General features: G+C 45.3%; 2 protein-coding genes across 2 annotated transcripts in view; one reads left to right on the plus strand and one right to left on the minus strand.

Annotated features, from left to right (window-relative positions):
* The window catches only part of CCDC185 (coiled-coil domain containing 185), a 311,099-nt gene that overhangs the window by 67,076 nt on the left and 224,065 nt on the right, over window positions 1–19,958 (plus strand). The window lies entirely within an intron of this gene.
* FABP7 (fatty acid binding protein 7) lies at window positions 6,097–12,544 on the minus strand. The gene is made up of 4 exons (XM_050949965.1): window positions 12,318–12,544; window positions 11,141–11,313; window positions 10,407–10,508; window positions 6,097–6,473 (listed from the first exon to the last, which is right to left on the minus strand). The coding sequence occupies exons 1-4, from the start codon at window positions 12,388–12,390 to the stop codon at window positions 6,423–6,425; spliced, it is 399 nt and encodes a 132-aa protein (XP_050805922.1). The 5' UTR covers window positions 12,391–12,544; the 3' UTR covers window positions 6,097–6,422.

The raw sequence follows: 19,958 nt of genomic DNA on the forward strand, positions 1-19,958 counted from the left end.
AGCATGGCTATGAGAACCAGGTCCAGGAGTTGTAAACCCATGTTTACAGTGCAGCTCATGGATGCTCAAGGATGGACTTGGAAACCCCAAATCCACAAGCAGAGGTCCCACAGACCTGGGCTTGGTGTGACATGTAGACATACTCTTAGCAGGGATTGGCAACTTTTGGCACGCAGCCCACCAGCATAAGCACCCTGGCAGGCCAGTCCGGTTTGTTTACTTGCTGCGTCTGCAGGTTCGGCCAATTGCAACTCCCACTGGCCGCTGTTCACCGCACCATGCCCATAGGGGCTGTGGGAAGCAGCGCAGCCAAGGAATGTGCTGGCCACTGCTTCCTGCTGCCCTCATTGGCCTGGAGCAGCGAACCACAGCCAGTGGGAGCCGCGATCGGCCGAACCTGCAGATACATCAAGTAAACAAACCATCCTGGCCCACCAGGGTGCTTACTCTGGTGGGCCATGGGCCAAAAGTTGCCCATCCCTGCCTTAGAGGAAGGAATTGTTGTCCAAAGAGCAATGGAGCCCCTTTCACTCAAAGCCAAGACTGCCAATAAGGAAAGTCACCTGTTGTAACTAGGGTGTTTTATCTCCCCTAGGACAATTGGCAGGAGAGCCAAAGTCCCTGTGTTAGAGACAATCACACCTTTACAGATGGAAGAGCCCAATGAGATCATCCAGCCCTCTGCACAGAGGTCAGTGTAGGAGTGCAGTGCTCTCCATTAGCTAGTGTACATTAAAGCATACCATGAGATGGACCTGTCTAGGACAATTATTAACAGAGCTCATTATCACAGGCTTCTGTTATTAGGGCGTATTCTGCACTGGGATACATCCAGAAACCTCTGACATGTAGGGAAACCTGCTGGAGGTACAGTGCAGAATGGACTAAATATATGTGAGGTACAGAATAAGATTACAGGTGCCTTAGAAAGAGGCACATGGTCACACTGCATTGCAAGTCAGGAGAGTTGTGTTCTTGTTCCTGAGTCTGCCTCTCACCTGGAGGCCTTAGGCAAGTCATTTTGACTCAGTGCCTCAGTTTCTCCATCTGTGAAATAGGGCTAATGATACGTTCCTTTGTAAAGTGGCTTGAGATCTGCGGATGAAAAGTGCTATGCAACAGCAAGTAATATTATTAGCAGTGTAATAGACAGAATTTGGGCCTTACAGTCTAGGTTCCAGCTACAAACAAAGGGCTCAATTCTGCAAACACTTAGGCATGTGTGTAACTTTGCTCTATTTGCTCCATGGGACTGCTCCCATGAGCAAAGTTCCATGTGTGCATAGAGGGCCTCAAATCCTGCACAGGTGTCACTCTACACCTCATAGAATCACAAATGCAGGGCTAGAAGGGAGCCTGAGTAATCAAGTCCAGCCTCCTGTGCTGAGGCAGGACCAAATAAACCTAAACCATTCATGACAGGTGTTTGTCCAACCTGTTCTTAAATAGCCTCCAGTGATGGCTGTACGGGGAGATTTTGGCAAACCAGTAAAGTGCCTGAAAGCAATTTGGCTTATTGCTAAAAGTAGTCAAGTCAGCAGGCCAATGGATGAGTATGCAGCAGCCTTAGCATAACTCAGGCAGGAGGGGAGGGGGTTTAGGGTGCCACAAACAGGGCAGCCTGACCCTGCGTCCTTCCTGCTAAGAATGTTGAAATTGCTGATATATGTATTTTAGAAAACAGGAAGCTTGTCTATAATGCACCCTGAGGAATGTGTCTGTCAGGATCCCAAGGCATGGACACTGAAAAAAAAACATATCTTGTTAATTGATGATCATAAGGAAACCTCTTGCTTGACCTTTAAAAACTGCTTGCTTAGCAAGTTTTCTTTAAGAGATATGTCATTGTATTACTAATGTATAAATAAGGGGGAAAAGTTTGAGGTAGTGGGACTTCTCAGAAGGGGCTCTTCAGGGACTCTCCCTCTGGATGCATCCTGTGTTCCCCACTGCAGACGGGCTGCTGCTGTGCCACTTGAGAGCCACACTCAGCTTTGGTAATTATCGAGGGTTGGGAGTGTTTTACTAACCTGTTGCGGATGTGTGTAAGTGCTTGAGACTAAGTAAAGTTTAGCTTTAAGTGAAAGCACTTTTGTGTTGTCCTGTTTGTGCCAGCCATATACTGGTCAGACGGCTGTGTCTCCCCTGATTTATTTCCTGACACCACCTCCTTTTGGGTTGAAGGAACCCTGGGTTACAATAGTGATTTTGCAACCTTCCTTGGAGGTCTATTCCAGAGTTTAACTACGATAATTAGAAAGCTTTTTCTAATATCTAACCTAAATCTCTCACTATAGATTAAGTCCGTTACTTCTTTTCCTACCTTCAGTGGTCATGGAGAACAAATGATCACAGTCCTCTTTTTAAAGCCCTCAACATATTTGAAGACTTATCAGGTTCCCCCGCAGCTTCCTCAAGACTAAACATGCACAGTTTTTTGCACTTTTCCTCAAAGGTCAGATTTTCTAAACCTTTTCTCAATTTTGTTGCTATCATCTGGACTCTCCAGTTTGCCCACATCCTTTTGAAAGTGTGGCACTCTGAACTGGACACAGTTCTCCAGCTGAGGCCTCACCAGTGCTGAGTAGAGCAGGGTAGTTACCTCCTGTGTCGTACTTACAACACTCCTGTTGATAGCGACAAAGAGTCCTGTGGCACCCTATAGACTAAGCCTGGTCTACACTGGCGGGGGGGGGGGGTCGATCTAAGATACTCAACTTCAGCTACAAGAATAGCGCAGCTGAAGTAAACGTATCTTAGATCAAATTAAAATTACTTAGTTCGCGTCCTCACGGTCCCCTGCGGCTCCCCCGTCAACTTTGCTTCTGCCTCTCACCAAACTGGAGTTCAGCAGTTGACAGGAGAGCGATCGGGGACTGATTTATCATGTCTACACTACACGCGATAAATCAATCCCCAATAGATCGATCGCTACCCGCCAATCCAGCGGGTAGTGTAGATGTACCCTAACAAACGTGTTGGAGCATAAGCTTTTGTGGGTGAATACCCACTTCGTCAGACGCATGCGTATTCACCCACAAAAGCTTATGCTCCAATATGTCTGTTAGTCTATAAAGTGCCACAGGACTCTTTGTCACTTTTTACAGATCCAGACTATCATGGCTACCCCTCTGATACCTGACTCCTGTTAATACAACTCATAATGATGTATGAGCTTGCATGTATGAACTTGCAGGATCAGGGCCTAAATGTCTGCAGAATTGGGACCCAGTTTTGCATTGCTCCATTTCCCAAAGCAGATGGCCAAATGACTAATCTTTTGGTAATGTAGTATAGCAGTTTTAATTCTAAATCTTAATATGCCTTGGAAAGGATAGTCTTAAGCATCTTACATTCCAGAATGAATAAAACACCAGTAATTATAGAAATACTAAAATTAAGCTAAAACCTAATAAGATGTGAGAGTTGAGATGTGTATTCATGACATAAGATAAGGAGTAAGTGAATACAAATGCCTATCTGTTCATACTACAGGAGGGCTGTGATGCCATTTATAGAGAGGTGAAAATTGTTTTCCACAAGGGAGAATGTGAAGTTCCAAGATTAGCTAACCCAGTGATATTGTAATAACAGAAAATCAGGAGACTTATGCTTTCCACCTCTAGGCCCTCTCTGTCTCGGTTCTCTAAATGTTCAGTTACTCTCCATCCAATGAACGTATTTTTCTTTCTGTGTATTTTTCAGTGATTTGCATTACTATGGTTTCCCTAACTATATCATGAAATATTTACATCCATCCACAGTTGCAAGTCCCTCAAGTCTGACTTTTCTCCTTTCCCTTCCCCACTCCCGATAACCCCACAAGCATTTCACAAATGTCACTTCTCCTAGGCCTAGTTTCCTTTGCCATTCATAGTATTTGTTTGCCTTTGAGATGGCGAACGCCTCCATCAGTAAAGTTGTATTGGGTAGCTGTTACATGTAAAACATATGCATACAAGGCATGAAGTGAAGGGAGGAGGGGGAGTTGCCTTTGTTTAAAGGTGTTTGTAATGCATATAAGGAGAGTAACCAACAGAAGGGATGGCGAGTTCCCTCGTTAAATATTTACCATTCAGGCCTTATGTGTGCTCCAGAGCCTTTTCTATCCATCACCTCATTCCTTTCTGCACCAGTAATAAAGACTTTATTCTTTTACTTTGTGACACTATAAATCAGTTGTCATGGATATTAATGCCACTAGTAGAGAATCATGACTTCTTTCCATGGAGATGAAGCAAAAGCATCTGCTCCCAATTCTCTGGGAAAGGGATGGGTGGGAAAGGAGATCATGTGGTTTGCATACATAAGAAGACAGCTGTGATGTGAACCATACTAATTGATGACAGACATAATCTGCATTTTTACACTGAAACTGAGGTTTAAATCAACCAATGCAAACTCTGTAGTGCAGAAGAGAGGCTCTTTATAGCTGCACACATGGACAATAGAGGCGGAAGCAAATCAGAATCCAGTTCCACAAGCCACAAAAATGAATACTACTTTTTCATTCCTGTTGGCCTAAAAGATTACTTTGTTAGAACATGGTGCTAGTGCATTATGCTTATGAAAAGAATGCTGAGGCTGACGTTCCTAAGGGACATTCAAAACTCTAACTGAAGTCCATCGCAGATGTAGGAGCTCTGCACCTCTGTAGGTCAGGCCCCTAGTTTTTAAAGTGATTCATGATGGTTCAGAATTAAGGGGGCTTTCTCCTCTGCACCTAGATTTACAATGTTAATAGTAATACTGTGTTAACAATCCCTTCAGAGAGCACCTCCCTGTAAAAGTTAAGATATTAGAAAACAAGACCTTGTATTCATGTCTTTTTTAGGGCCAACTTGTGTCTAGACCCTTATCAAATGAGGTGCTCTTGTGCTCCCTGCACAGAAGGACCAGCCATAGCTGCAGTCTCTGAGACCAAGCACTAGTCCTCCCTCAGTGTCCATATGAAAGAGAGCCACCTATGGTGGGGAGAAACCAGAACTACTTCCACCACACCAGCTAGCAGATCTAAGGAATACCATGGTCCAGCATCTGGTCTGGGAGCTCAGGTGCAATTCCTCTCCTGAAGCACCTCTCTGGCCATACACCTTTGCAGCACCCTCAGTGTGGCCCACTGGTTAAATGTCACAACTGTGTGACTGTTAAAAAAAGGTCTTAATCAGCCAAAAGCAGATATGGCCCCTGGATGCAACGCCCTAATAGAAGGGGGATTCTCTTTACATCTTTTCCTCCTAGCTACATATATGATGCCATGTAACTCTTTTTGGTTTTATTTGGCTCAGAAAACTGGGGTGTAGAGCCAGTTCACACCAATTCTGCTTTTAAGATGTTTAATTAATACAATTTTGATTTCTGTAAAATGCAATACTGCTCTTAGAAGAGATTACTGCCCCTCCACACAAATTAAGGTCCATAATGCACTATCATGTGATAAAACGTACAAGAAGGGACTCCAGGAGGAGGTTCACATCATGGAGCACCCCTCAAGGAGCAAGGCTTCCTAACCCTGTGGCATCTGAGGATTCCTAGGAAAGGCAAGCTATAACCCTGAGGTTGATCAGGGCCTGCTACATTCCTACTGCCCTCCCACCCCCAACCTATGGAGCATTTATGCCTTTTGGGTCTGATTTGTTTCCCTCTGCATTGAAGATCATAGAACTCTCACCCACTTCCTCCATTAGCCACATTAAAACACAAACACAAAATAGTAAAGGATTGATTCAAAGCCCACTGAAGTCAGTGGAAGTGTTCTCCTTGACGTCAGTGAGTTTTGGATCAGGCTGTAAGTAAAGATTATTATTATCAGAGAGGAAGGGAACTGTCAGTGGTTTGAGCTAGGGAGATAGTACCCATGTTTCCTCTCACCTCTCTGCCCCCACTACAGTACTACAAAGATGCTGCTCCTGAGTTTCTCAAGCAAAGAGAAGCCACTAAATTGGAATGAAGTCACACCTGGTTTCCTGTTTGACCAAAGTCACCCCATATAGCCTAGCCTACTGTAGCATCTTGCCATCACCCCTCCTTGCAGTATTAACCCCATTTAGGAAATGTTTTTCATAGCACCTCCCCCAAAGCACTGAAACACTAGTCCATTAAATGCAAAACCAGCATGGGTTTAAAAACATTTTAATTTTAAGTTTGAACTGCATTCCATAACATGTCAAATATGTTCCATTTACTGTAAAAAACAAAGACAAGTGTTTCAGAGATTTAAAGCAAAGTTCTACCTGTTGCATTTTACAGACCAAGAGTTTGCCAATTTGATGGTATAAAGTAAAAATAAAAAACCAACAACCCACAAGCTCTTCATTGACCTTTCATGCCAGTAATGTTCATGTCACTTAGCTACGTTCAGTTTTGGATAGCAGTTAAATGCATCCAGCAGGAGTAACACCTGGACAGGGGACAGGTAGGTCCTATGCTTTCTCATAGTGGCGAACAGCAACCACATCACCAAAGGTGAGAGTCTGCAAGTTGGAAAAGAAATAGAGAAGTTAAAACACCATACCATGTTTCATAACCATTTTCTACATATTGCTCAATCTAAAGAGGTGGTTCTAGTGCAAGGGTTCTCAAACTGGGGGATGGGACCCCTCCAGGGGTTGCGAGGTTATTACATGAGGGGGGTCGCAAGCTGTCAACCTCCACTGCAAACCCTGCTTTGCCTCCAGCGTTTATAATAGTGTTAAATATACAAAAAAGTGTTTTTAAATTATAGGGGGGTGGGGTTGCAGTCAGAGGCTTGCTTTGTGAAAGTGGCAAAGAATCCTGTGGCACCTTATAGACTAACAGACGTTTTGCAGCATGAGCTTTCGTGGGTGAATACCCACTTTGTCAGATGCATGTAGTGGAAATTTCCAAGGGCAGGTATATATATGCAAGCAAGCTAGAGATAACGAGGTTAGTTCAATCAGGGAGGATGAGGCCCTGTTTTAGCAGCTGAGGTGTGAAAACCAAGGGAGGAGAAACTGGTTTTGTAGTTGGCAAGTCATTCACAGTCTTTGTTTAATCCTGAGCTGATGGTGTCAAATTTGCAGATGAACTGAAGCTCAGCAGTTTCTCTTTGAAGTCTGGTCCTGAAGTTTTTTTGCTGCAGGATGGCTACCTTAAGGTCTGCTATAGTGTGGCCAGGGAGGTTGAAGTGTTCTCCTACAGGTTTTTGAATATTGCCATTCCTAATATCTGATTTGTGTCCATTTATCCTTTTCCGTAAAGACTGTCCAGTTTGGCTGATGTACACAGCAGAGGGGCATTGCTGGCATATGATGGCGTATATTACATTGGTGGACGTGCAGGTGGATGAACCGGTGATGGTGTGGCTGATCTGGTTAGGTCCTGTGATGGTGTCACTGGTATAGATATGTGGGCAGAGTTGGCATCGAGGTTTGTTGCATGGATTGGTTCCTGAGCTAGAGTTACTATGGTGCGGTGTGCAGTTGCTGGTGAGAATATGTTTCAGGTTGGCAGGTTGTCTGTGGGCGAGGACTGGCCTGCCACCCAAGGCCTGTGAAAGTGTGGGATCATTGTCCAGGATGGGTTGTAGATCCCTGATGATGCGTTGGAGGGGTTTTAGCTGGGGACTGTAAGTGATGGCCAGTGAAGTGCTGTTGGTTTCTTTCTTGGGTTTGTCTTGCAGTAGGAGGCTTCTGGGTACACGTCTGGCTCTGTTGATCTGTTTCCTTATTTCCTCGTGCGGGTATTGTAGTTTTGAGAATGCTTGGTGGAGATTTTGTAGGTGTTGGTCTCTGTCTGAGGGGTTCGAGCAGATGCGGTTGTACCTCAGTGCTTGGCTGTAGACAATGGATGGTATGATGTGCCCAGGATGGAAGCTGGAGGCATGAAGGTAGGCATAGCGGTCGGTAGGTTTTCGGTATAGGGTGGTGTTAATGTGACCATCACTTATTTGCACCATGGTGTCTAAGAAGTGGACCTCCCGTGTAGATTGGTCCAGACTGAGGTTGATGGTGGTGCAGCAAAAAAACTTCAGGACCAGACTTCAAAGAGAAACTGCTGAGCTTCAGTTCATCTGCAAATTTGACAACATCAGCTCAGGATTAAACAAAGACTGTGAACGGCTTGCCAACTACAAAACCAGTTTCTCCTCCCTTGGTTTTCACACCTCAGCTGCTAGAACAGGGCCTCATCCTCCCTGATTGAACTAACCTTGTTTTTTCTAGCTTGCTTGCATATATATACCTGCCCTTGGAAATTTCCACTGCATGCATCTGATGAAGTGGGTATTCACCCACGAAAGCTCATGCTCCAAAACGTCTGTTAGTCTATAAGGTGCCACAGGATTCTTTGCTGCTTTCACAGATCCAGACTAACATGGCTACCCCTCTGATATTTGTGAAAATGGTCGCCAGTAAAAAAAGGTTTGAGAGCCACTGTTCTAGTGGATGTAAATCATATAAAAGTAAACAACACATGATCGTACACCCTTAATATTGAGTGAAAAAAATTCAGAGTTGTGGTTCCCACAGCAGCCATACCTTTCTTATTGTTGTTTTCAGTAGAGAGTAACTCATGATACACGAGATCAGAAAGGGGACCAAAATAAAGGCTGTCTGGGAACCAAAACAGAATTTCCTAACTTTTGTGCATTTAAACGCTCAGCCATAACATTGAACCTATATTAACAATTTAATTAAAACAAAAACAAACAGGCAAAATCCCTACTGATCCCATATCAGAATGTGCAATGCAGTATGTGTATGTTTCAAATCTTCATATGGAATACTTATTATACGTAGGGGGTATATGTAAAGGGAATCAAGTGTTCAAATAAATGTACCATGTCAACTGATTGTATATGTAACCACTGAATATGGCTGGTAATTCTAATGTATGGAACTCCCAATATATTGCCTCTTGGAGGTGCCAATCGGGTACAGTGAAATTTTCCCAAGTTACTGGGTGGGGCCTTGAGCTGGTTTGGTTATATTGTTGAAAAGGAATGCCTTAGATATTAAACGTGGCCCTTCTTGCTGCCCACTCCCACTGGCCGAAGGGATAGCTGTTTGCATATCTGCAATTTTGCGTCCCAAATTCCTGTTCAGATTTCTTATAAGATAGTTTGCTGCAGTGGGCAAATACCATCGTTACTTGCTTTATAACAAACAAACAAAAGAACACACATTTCTCATTGACCAACTACATATTGTGTCTGCACTTTTAAGTTTAAACTATTTGGAATTCTCCACACACGAAAAGAGAGAGAGAGTATCTGAACAAAAACAAGAGTTAAAGACTGATTCTCCAATGGCCAGGTAACAGAAAGTAAAGTAGCTGAGCACACTTCTTTTTCGTGGCAAGAACAAACATGAGAAATTTCAGCCCGGAGGCTACATTTCTAAACGCCCTTCCTCCTAGTGTTATAAGGGTTTAGAATGTGTGCACTTTTCAGCCATAGCTTTAGTATCACTGCCACCAGGGCCGTCTGTAGCCTTCCTGCCGCCCGGTGACTGCAGGGCACACCAGACCCCTGCTGCAGTCTCCTACAGGGGTCTCCTATCCCGTAGCTCAGAGGAAGGGGTGGAATAGGGGCGCGGCTAGGGGTGGAGCAGGGATGGGGGCTATGGGGAAGAGTTGGAGTGGGCATGGGGTGGGATGGGGGCAGCTTTCCTGGCTGGATCGGGCTGGCCATTGGAGCAGCACGCAGCTGCGTAGGGCACCAAGAAATTTGGGGCAATTTGGTGCCCCAAATTTCCTGTGCCCTATGCAGCTGCATAGTTTGTGTATGGGTAAGGACGGCCCTGACTGCCACAACATTATAATCCTGTTCCCAAAGCATCACTGGAGGTAGGTGGGTTAAAAGCCTAAAAGATTACTCCTTACATTAACCTCTTCTCCTGGTCATCGTTTTGAAAAATAATCTAAGCAGGAATACTCCATTCATTATTAAATGCAAAAATCCTCAAGAAATATTACCCCAGAGAAATACTTATTCTAAGTAACTAGTTGCACATGGAAGTATAAGACAATTTTATTTTAGTGATCTAAAGTACCACCTGTCTAAAATGGATTAATGCACATTTAATCAAATAGTTCATATTTTTGCAGTTCCAGAAGTGTATTTTGTTTCTTTTGGGATTAGTACAATGCTGTATTTAACTCCTCTCCCCTCAGGAGTTTAAAATGTCATTGATACTCTCTGAAGACCATTAACTAGAGCTGGTTGAAAAATGCTGAAAATTTTCCATTGTCTATAAACAGATTCAAAGCAGTAATATATATATATTATATATATATTATATATATATATATAAAATGTTAACTTTTAAAAATTCTCAACCAGCTTTACGGATAACTAGCTCCAGATTATAAAAATAACATGTTCCCAATAGATCTAAACAAATAGTTAATCTGATACATGTGAGCTCAGTGATCATTTTACTTACCATTACCATTTTGCCATCCTTAATTTCTCTAACAAAATTTGTCTCTTTGCCATCCCATTTCTGTACATGAACTAGTTTGTCTCCATCCAGGGTCACAACTGACTGTGATATCAAAATATACAAAGAGAAGGATTAATTTAAAACAGTAGCAGATACTATTCAGATTTCTAGGGAATGTATTCAATAGCCTCTACTAGTTTCTCTTCAACAAACTTACTCAAACCTGGCATAATAAACTAGTTTTAGGCATTTTAAATCCAAACCCATGAACCCTCCTTGTTTAAAATGAAAAGTCCATTTGATTCATGTACAAAAAGGATTAAATAAATCCTGCTTTGTGTGTCCCAGTGACATTCAAATGATAATTTCACATTTGCTCTGGTGTAGCAACTTTTTTAAGCCCCCAAAGTTCAAGGAGGATGTACTTCCTCATTTCAGTTGAGAATGATGTCTCCTAAACTGATTTTTGGATTAAAGCGACTAGTACAAAAATATGGATGAGGCATCTAGCAGAATTCCTTCATACTGGAAGGCCAAAACATATGTCATAACATCCAGACATGACTTTGTGTCTCTAAATGAGTAAGATGCGGTCTTGTCTTTCCTTATACTCCCTTTCTGTGCTACAAAACTAAACCAACTGTAGCAAAGAAGTTGAATCATTCTCCCTAGTCCCTCCCCCTCCCAAGGATAAGACTTTTCAAATGCTGCACTCTGAGAGGGTGTTCACTTACTTTGCAGTTTCTGTCATCTGGGGTAGTTTCCTCAAACTCTTCTCCAAGCTTGAAGCTGATTTCAGTGTTCTTGAAAGTGCTCTGGGTCCTGATCACTACTTTGTCCCCTTCATTGCTGATTATCACTGTGGGCTTAGTGACGTTCCCTACCTGCCGTGTAGCAAAGCCCACTCCTAACCCACCAAATGAAAAAAAAATCCATCAGACCCTGATTTCTTTTACACCCCGTTTGCCAAACAATGAGGTGAAACCTACTATCCTGTTCTGCTCCTTTCACTATCACACTACACTTCACACTTCTCTGCCCAGTCATCCATACCTCATCTATCCACTTTCCTACACTCTAGCCCGCTGTATATACCTCTGAGTCCTCAGGTACCCACTTAAGAAACACAATATAGTGCAACAATGACCCCTTAGGTCAACAGTGTAGTACATCAGCCTCTTGTCACTGAATTAGTGACCGTTACTTTTTGCTTATTTAGATGGCAATCTTTATCATTCCAGTATAATGAGAGGGACCTGTTCATTTGCAAGCAACTTTTGTTGATTCAGTTGATCTCATTGTCTTTTCCTAAAATAAAGTTTTTAAAACAAGCTCAATGCATTACCACTCTGTTTCCCCGCCCTCTCCCCCCCTTACAACCCACCGTGCAAATGATAACTATATCACATTAACTTTGATAAAGAATGAAACACTGATGGAAATAACAGAGCAGGCAAAGCCACGGCACTTCCACGCTCACATTCTCTGCAGCAACATTCAGCTCAGCTAGACAATGATTCCTTTTTTGGTTCTACTCAGAAATCACTCAGATGCTTTAATGCAATGCAAAATCCCCAATCCCACGATCACTCTCCAGCCTATCTGTGCTGGAAATAGGGGCGCCTCTAGCCATTTCGCCGCCCCAAGCACTGCGGCACGCTGCGGGGGGCGCTCTGCCGGTCACCTGAGCCGCGGGACCAGCGGACCCTCCGCAGGCACGCCAGCTGGAGGTCCACCGGAGCCGCCTGCAGCCCTCCCGGCGACGGCAGAGCGCCCCCCGCGGCATGCCGCCCCAAGCACCCACTTGGCGTGCTGGGGCCTGGCGCCGCCCCTGGCTGGAAAACATCATCAAAAGTTCAGGAACAATTTCAGCAGCCCGATGGGTGATTAGCAGTAGCTCCTTTTACCTACCCAGCGCCTTCATGTATTCATCAAAATTCTGGCTGTCAATCAACTTCCAGGTAGCACAGAATGCTTCAACCATTGTGGCCGCAGGAAGGGTTAGACAGTTGGAATGAAGCTGGCAGGTGGGAGGCTGTGTCCAGTCGTGTTGGGATTTTACACCTAAGAGAATCTCCTGCACATCAACTGCAGCTCAGCCCCCTTCTTATGGGACTCGGAGAAGAGGCGGGCAAAGAAGAAAGGACCTAAATTGCAACCCTCGCCTCCTCCCCCCGCCCTCTCCCTCTTCCTTTGAAGTAAAGGCGAGGAGGGGGCTGAAGGGTTTCAGTCCTCCCTGTGATTGGATCAGGTCACTGGGTCAGCAGAGCCAGTCTTGTGCCGCCCACTTTTACCCCGAAGCCCTCTCCTGCCTAGGAGGGGGACGGGGGAGAGCCCTGCTGCTGCTGGAGGAGCGGAGTGGGAGAGAGAGAGAGAGAGAGAGGGCGTCATTCAAGTCCTACTTGAAAACTTGGCAAGAGCAATTTCAGCCTCAAAAGATGCACAATAAGAGATTCAGCTTCTCTTCCGTTGCACTCCAAACAATTTAAAAAGACACTAAGGAAACTGAAGTTTTATCCTCTTGCAAAGAAAACTCGGGTTTTTGTCTTACACATCCAAATGACAAGGCATAAAGGGAAGTGTAACAGGCAGGGATTCAGCAAAGAGGCTCCACAAAAGGGAGGGACCACACTCATGTACCGCCAGAATTATGTGTGCCAAACCTGCTTAACCAAGATGCCCCAGTAGACATCCCAGTTAAGAGAGGAGACCATTTGAAAAGGAAAACCAGATACTGAAATCGAAATAAGATGCTTGACTGAATACCCACAGCAGGACGAAAAAGGGGGTTCGGGCTGCATTTCACTTTATCTGGCAATTTTTGTATTAAGATCAGAGCTTATATTTTCAAGCCCATTTTCGCATTAGCTAGTGCATCCCCCACATGAAATTGTGCCAGTGCTATCCGAATTACATAGCAATCACTCCCCTTCCTTGTCACTGCCTGAAAACATCTCCTCTGCTAAACTGACAGCGTTTGGAAACTATTTTTAAAAACTGATCTTAAAATTATTTCAGTTTATCACTTTTTTATTTGTTCAAGAAAGTAGGTGGTGACCTAATCTCCTGCACGTTTCTCATAAAGCAGCCTGGTTCTGTCGGCCAAGATGATGTCAACCGGTCAGACAGACTTAAAACTTGGAGGGATTCCAGAGTCCCCTGGGCTAACACCTTTAAACTTGTTAGGAAAACTCAGAGACTGAAAGAAAGAGCAATTCTATAATTCAAGGAAGCAAAGCTTGGGGACCCTTTGCTTTGTCCAGGGTTAAGAGCTTGTACCTTTATTGAGTTATAAACAGATTGGGAACAAATGGGGAGATAAGTTTGAATTCTCTGTAAATAGATTCTTTGTAAATGATTGGCACTGGTGTTACATTCAGGCACTTGAAATACTGCATAGTCCTTGGGGCTAGAATACCTAATTTGGTAAGTCTCTGTCAGTCATTGATCAGGCCTGTCACCCTTAGGGTATGTCTTCACTACAGAGTCCCAATATACAGAGTGCAAAGGTGGATTTAAGCCACCTTTGCCTTCCCACCCATTCCATTCGTGCCCCACATGCAGGACCAGAGTAACTGAGAATCAGGTCCTCAGAGTGGGGAGACAGACTTCAATCCCCTAGTCACATGTCAGCTCTTGCAACAACATTTCAGGTGTTGAGACAGTGGGGTAGGGGTGCAGTATTGGGCAGCTCAATATGACTGCCAGATTCACATGGTCAGGAAGGTTGAGAAAGAGGTCCACTGCCTTCGGTTCCTGCTTAATTACCTTGCTGGGAACTTGATCTATTTGGCCAGTTGCTTAATATTCAGGTTGCTGAATACATTTAGATTGGAACAGTCACTGTCCGAGATCAGGCTTACTCACCCTTCTGCAGCATCTGTCTCTAGAGTCTAAACTGGGGGCAGGCAAACTTTTTGGCCTAAGGGCCACATCAGGTTTCCAAAATTGTATGGAGGGCCGGTTAGGGGAGGCTGTGCCTCCCCAAACAGCCAGGTGTGGGCCGGCCCCCACCCGCTATCCGACCCCCCCCCCCCGCTTCTCTCGCCCTGACAGCCCCCCTGGGACCCTTGCCCCATCCACCCTTCCCTGTCCCCTGACCACCCCTGGAGCCCCTGCCCTTGACTGCCCCTGCCACCCCATCCAACTCCTTCTCTCCTCCCTGATGGCCCCCCGGGACTCCTGCCCTCATTCAACCCCCCAGTTCCTCTCTCCCTGATCGCCTCAATCCCTATCCACACCCCCGCCCCCTGACCACCACCCCAAACTCCCCTGCCCTCTATCCAATCCTCCTGCTCCCTGCCTCCTTACCGCACTGCCTGGAGCACTGGTGGCAGACGGCGCTATGGCCACACTGCCCAGAGCACCTGGACAGGCAGCCGTGCCACCCGCTGGAATCAGCCACACCACCGCACAGCACAGAGTACCGGGTCAGGCCAGGCTCTGCAGCTGTGCTGCCTGGCAAGAGCTTGCAATCCCACCATCCAGAGCATTGCTCTGGCGGTACAGTGAGCTGAGGCTGCGGGGGAGGGGGGTAGCAGGGGAAGGGTCGGGGGCTAGCCTCTGGCTGCAGCCAGATGTGGCCGTAGTTTGCCCACCTCTGGTTTAAACCAAAGATTGCAGGGGAATTCTAGCTGGAGCTGACTTGAAGGCAATGACCTACAGTAACTCCTCGCTTAACGTTGTAGTTACGTTCCCGAAAAATGTGACTTTAAGTGAAACAATGTTAAGCAAATCCAATTTCCCCATAAGAATTAATGTAAATTGGCGGGGGGTGGGGTTAGGTTCCAGGGAAATTTTTTTCATCAAACAAAAACTATATATTATATAGATATATACACACAGTATGCATTTTAAACAAACAATTTAATACTGTTCACAGCTATGATGATTGTGAAGCTTGGTTGAGGTGGTGAAGTTAGAGGGTGGAAGGGAGTGGGATATTTCCCAGGGAATGCCTTACTACTAAATGACGAACTAGCACTTGGCTGAGCCTTCGAGGGTTAACACGTTGTTAATGTAGCCTCTCACACAAGACAGCACGAACACAAGGGAGGGGAGATAGCATAGCAGACAGAGACAGACACACACCTTGTGTGTGGGAGAGAGAGAGAGAGAGAGAGATGCACACTGCCCCTTTAAGTAAGCTGACCGATGCTTAAGTGCATTGTCTTTTTGAGTGGATCAGGAAGTTGAGAGAGCAGCTGCTGTCCCAGGCTCTCTCTGTCTTTCTCCGTCTGTGTCCCCTTCCTGCTCTATATGGAGATGGGGTAAGCGGGGTGCAGGAGCAGGGAGGAGGGTAGGGTGACCAGACAGCAAATGTGAAAAATCGGGACAGGGGTGAAGGGGGTAATAGGAGCCTATGTAAGAAAAAGACCCAAAAATCGGGACTATCCCTATAAAATCAGGACATCTGGTCACCCTAGAGGAGGAGGACACCCTGACATTAGCCCCCCACACACAAACTTCCCTTCCTGCACAGCAAGCAGGAGTCTCTCTGGGAGCATCTCCAAGGCAGAGGGCAGGAGCAGCAAATGGCAGTGAGGGGAGGGACAGCTGAACTGCCAGCAACTGCTAGCCTGCAATTGCTAGCCTGCTGGGCGGCTGCAGCACAGGGAACTTACGGGAGTGGTAAGAGGTGAAAGTAAGCCCATGCACCCCAGTACGGCCTACCGGCAAGAGCCAGTGCACTCTACCGGGGCAGATCGGCTTCCCCCAGCAGCCATTTAAAAGGCTTGGGGCCCCTTTAAATCCTTCAAAAACCACTTACTGGGCAGGGTTTTTGCAGTTCCTTCTCAACTTCATGAAACTAGTCCCTGGGGGGGGGGGGAGGACCCAAATACCTATGAAACATATAAAGAGTTTCACTCAAAACCCATCCCTATAGCTATTGAGAGCAAACACCTTTCACTTTCTAGAGTTTTGAAATTTCCTATATTTCAAATTGCCCTGTGCTGCCCTGCCAACTGGTCCCCTTACCCCGTGCCTCCAACAACGCCCCGTCTGCTGGTCCCCTCTGCCCCGCGCCTCCAGCAGCGCCCCACCAGCCAGTCCCCCTGCCCCGCGCCTCCAGCAGTGCCCTGCCAGCGGCCGGAGCCCTGGCCCTTTAAATCGTCCTCAAGCCCTGCTGCCGGATCCTCAAGGAGGCGGCAGCAGGGCCCTGGCAGCTATTTAAAGGGCCAGGGCTTCGGCCGCTGGCAGGGCACTGCTGGGGGCGTTGGGAAGGGGGACCGGCTGGCGGGGCGCTGCTGGAGGCACAGGGCAGAGGGGACCAGCAGGCGGGGAGCGGCTGAGGGCGCGGGGTAGGGGGACCGGTTGGCAGGCAGCACAAAGCAATATGAAATATAAGAAGTTTCAGAACTTTAGAAAGTGGAAGGTGTTTGCTCTCAATAGCTATAGGGATGGGTTTTGAGTGAAAATCTTTAAATGTTTCATAGGTGTTTGGGTCCTCCCACCTCCTCCCAGCAATCTAGAAACTAATTTCATGCAATTGAGAAGGAACTGCAAAAATCCTGCCCAGTTGGTGGTTTTTGAAGGATTTAAAGGGCTCCCACTGCTGCTGCCTCTGGGGCCATTTAAATCACCACCGGAGTCCGGCTGCTAGACTCCTGGGGTAGCGGCACCGGGGCTCCAGTGGTGATTTAAAGGGCATGGGGCTCCTAGCTGCTGCTACTGCAGTAAGCCCAGGGCCCTTTAAAGCTGCACCAGAGCCTGGAGTGGCAGGTGGGAGCCCCCCAGACTACGATGATGATTTAAAGTGCCTGGGGCTTGTCATAAACAGATAGCTAAGGATTAATGTTCTTTTATCTCTAAAGGGTTAACAAAGGGAACCAAACACCTGACCAGAGGACCAATCAGGAAACAAGACTTTTTCAAATCTGGGTGGAGGGAAGTTTTGGGTGTGAGTTTTTTGTTCTTTGTCTTGGTCTGTTCTCTTTCTTGGCTCTGAGAGTGATCTTTCTATCTCCAGGCTTTCTAATCTTCTGTTTCCAAGTTGTAAGTACAAGGATAGTAAGACAATAGGTTTGTATTGGTTTTTTGTATTTACATGTGTGTAGTTGCTGGAATGTGTTAAATTGTATTTTTTTTGGATAAGGCTGTTTATTCATTTTTTCCTTTAAGCAATTGACCCTGTATATTGTCACCTTGATACAGAAACCATTTTATGTCCTTTTTCTTTCTTTTCATATAAAGCTTTCTTTTTAAGACCTGTTTGAGTGTTTTTCACTGGTTAAGGCTAAGAAACGAAGGGAGGGGGAAAATCTCTTTGTGTTAGATTTACTAAGCCTGACTTTGCATACCCTCTGGGTGAGGGGGGAGAGATATTAGATCTCTCGGTACTTGTGTTTCAAGGACTTGAAGCAGGGAGTATCCTAGGGTCCCCAGGGTGGAGAAATCTGGGAGGAGGTAAAGAGGGGGAAGGGAAATGGTTTATTCCCCTTTGTTGTGAGACTCAAGGAATCTGGGTCTTGGGGTCCCCTGGGAAGGTTTGAGGGGACCAGAGGGTATCAGGCCCTAAAATTCCTGATTGGTGGCAGCGATATCAGATCCAAGCTGGTAATTAAGTTTGGCGGTTTCATGCTAGCTTCTCATGTTCTGAACTCTAAGGTTCAGACCTGAGTAGGAAAGTTATGACAGGGCTGTGTTGTGGTAGGGCAGCTGGAGCCCCAAGCCCTTTAAATCACCCCTAGCTCTGGGGCTCCCAGCCGCCTGTGCAGCTGGTAGCTCTGGGGGTGATTTAAAGAGTCTGGGGATTTAAAGGCCCCGCCTCTTCCGAAAGAGGCCATGCCTTTTCCGGTTGAGGCCCTGCCCCCTCCTAAGGACTCTGGAGTACTGGTAACTCCTTTATGTTACTTTCACCCTGGGAGTGGGGAGCTGATGGGGGAACTGATAACGGAGCTGCCGGTCCACTCTGGTTCCAAGCCCCCACCAGCTAGCTGCAATGGGCTGCTCTTCCTGCAAGCAGTGGACAAAGCAGGCGGCTGCCAAACGACTAGAATGGAGCATTACACAACTTTAAATGAGCATGTTCCCTAATTGATCAGCAACAGAACAACGAAACAACATTAACCAGGACGACTTGAAGTGAGGAGTTATTGTACCTGGTTACTTTCCCTTCCTTCTCAACAGGACAATAACCCCTATAAAACAGAATCATTTCACTAGTTGGGGTCAGACCATCCTGGGTGGGTGGTATTTTTTTAATTATTTGGGTATCTTTACATGTTGTAAGACACTTTGATAAGACAGTGATGGCTGCATTATCTAAACACATCCATTATACAAAAAACTTACTCCATTTTTCCTGTTTAAATTCTGCTATTGATGTGTTGTTTAGAGCATAGCAAAGCCTGCCTAAGGTGAGACTAAATAAGACATCCTGGGACAAAGAAATATGCTTTCAATTCAGGTTAAAATTTGATGCATTCAGAAGCATGACACATATTTTCTATTCCCTTTTGTCTTGGGCATGCTGCCAGACTCTCACTCTGCAACATTTCTAGCACACATTTTATGACTGGATTTTTTTTCAAACTCTTACTTGAAAAGAAGAAAATGTATTTTTAGATTATTATTAATGTAATATTAATGTAAGTCATAAAGATCCCACTTAAGATCAGCGCCTCATTGGTACCTCAGTCACCAAAGATGCAGAAACAAGGGATGGATTAAGACAGGAGCTGTGGATTCATGGAGCCAGGCTTTGGGCTGTGAGGATGTCTGTGTATCCACAAAGCGTCCTGCAACTTGTGCTATATGTGCACAGGAGTCTGCCTTCATAGAACATTTTCAAAACAGACTTCGGCTCAGAGCCTCAAAGGTCCTTAAGTACCTAGTTCCCATGGAGAGTGAATAGGATTTAGGAACCTATGTAACTTAGTCACATCTGAAAATTTTAATTTTAGTCCTTTTGAAAATGACGCAGCCATAATTGAATTGCTTAATCCTCTGATTTGTATGTTGAAACACATAATGGGTTTTCTTTTGAATTAAGATGTGTGAAAACATTCTACATGGCTGAATACATGATATAGTTCATATCTTTTATTGTCCCTTTGTTCAATGGCTGAGCCCATTTTCAATACTTTCGAACCTGGTTTGAATCTCTGTTGTGAATCTCAGTATAGTTTTATTGTGAGTAAAGAATGCACATGAACTGATTTTAACAGAAAGTTTGGAGCATACACTCACACAACAGGAGGACAGAATTATGTTACCTGAGTGCTGAATCTTATTTGATCTCATGTTCTGCTTTTGACCTTTGTTGCAGACAGAGAATCTTATGAAAATCCAGGCAGGAAAAGTGTCCTCGACTGAAATTATCTCAAGTACCTTCCAGTTGCCTAAATGATTGGCTGATTCCATTAATAAAGATAAATTATTTCGTTGCTGCTGATGAGTCATAGAAAATAACTAGATCTAGCTTACCGATGTGCTGCTCTTTTGAAATCCAAATTTAAACACAGACAAAAATGACTTATGGACAAGGCCACATGTGCTGTGCAATTATGCAGCTGCACAAGTGATCATATAATGCTCCCGTTTATAAAA

The sequence above is a fragment of the Gopherus flavomarginatus genome, chromosome 4, assembly GCF_025201925.1.
Source record: "Gopherus flavomarginatus isolate rGopFla2 chromosome 4, rGopFla2.mat.asm, whole genome shotgun sequence".
Classification (NCBI taxonomy): Eukaryota; Metazoa; Chordata; order Testudines; family Testudinidae; genus Gopherus; species Gopherus flavomarginatus.

Excerpts from the sequence above, each read along its gene's own strand:
- FABP7 (XM_050949965.1), bottom strand. The coding sequence starts at position 12,390 with ATGGTTGAAGCATTCTGTGCTACCTGGAAGTTGATTGACAGCCAGAAT. Across the intron at positions 11,314-12,317 it reads TGAATACATGAAGGCGCTGG|GAGTGGGCTTTGCTACACGG; the intron begins GTAGGTAAAAGG and ends TTGGTGGGTTAG. Across the intron at positions 6,474-10,406 it reads AGGATGGCAAAATGGTAATG|ACTCTCACCTTTGGTGATGT; the intron begins GTAAGTAAAATG and ends TCCAACTTGCAG.